The sequence below is a fragment of the Nothoprocta perdicaria genome, unplaced genomic scaffold (assembly GCF_003342845.1).
Source record: "Nothoprocta perdicaria isolate Ctin4 unplaced genomic scaffold, notPer1 scaffold_45, whole genome shotgun sequence".
Taxonomy (NCBI): Eukaryota; Metazoa; Chordata; class Aves; order Tinamiformes; family Tinamidae; genus Nothoprocta; species Nothoprocta perdicaria.
Genome location: NW_020455699.1, coordinates 1,979,438 through 1,980,045, shown reverse-complemented (window position 1 = coordinate 1,980,045; position 608 = coordinate 1,979,438). Strand labels below are relative to the sequence as shown.

Below are 608 nucleotides of genomic sequence, written 5' to 3'. Positions count from 1 at the left end.
CCAAAACCTGTAGCTACTCTTGCTATAATTAAATTTAAAGGAAAAGTAATTGATTTAAACGTTTTGAAGGGGATGCGTGCCACGTGGACGTTGAGGGGTGTCCGGTTTCGGATCCTGGGGGTCCGCGGCCTCCCCGCGCCCGTCGCGTTTTTCGGCCCCCTCACGCCCCGTCAGGACGGGAGGGGGCGATGCCCGGGGGGGGCGGTGCCGCGGCGCAGCCAATGGGCGCGGGGGAGGTGCCGCGGTGCAGCCAATGGGCGCGGAGGCGGCGCCGCGGCGGCCGCCATTGCGCGGCGGCGATGCTGGGCCTGGGTCTGCGCCGCGCCGCCGCCGCCGCCCTCGCGCTGCCGCCGCCATCGCCGCCGCCCGCCGCAGCCGCCGCCTCCTCCATGGCGGCGCTGCTCGTGAGCCAGCCGCGCTACGCGTGGCTGCGCGAGCTCGGCCTGCAGGAGGAGAACGCGGGCGTCTACAACGGGCGCTGGGGCGGCAGCGGGCAGGTGCGCGCCGGGCCGCGTGCGCGCGCCGGGGCCGTTGCGCGCGTTGGGGCCGTTGCGCAGCGGTGTGTGCCGCGGCGCTGAGCGCCTCCGCCGCGCCTCTCTCCCGCAGGT

At 73.8% G+C, this 608-nt stretch overlaps 1 protein-coding gene across 1 annotated transcript in view; it reads left to right on the top strand.

Annotated features, from left to right (window-relative positions):
• Window positions 1-374: 374 nt before the first annotated feature.
• The window catches only part of ALDH7A1 (aldehyde dehydrogenase 7 family member A1), a 17,619-nt gene continuing 17,385 nt past the window's right edge, over window positions 375-608 (top strand). Inside the window, exon 1 of the mRNA XM_026046556.1 lies at window positions 375-548. Coding sequence (XP_025902341.1) covers window positions 390-548 — 159 coding nt within the window. The 5' untranslated portion in view covers window positions 375-389. The remainder of the gene's footprint in view (window positions 549-608) is intronic.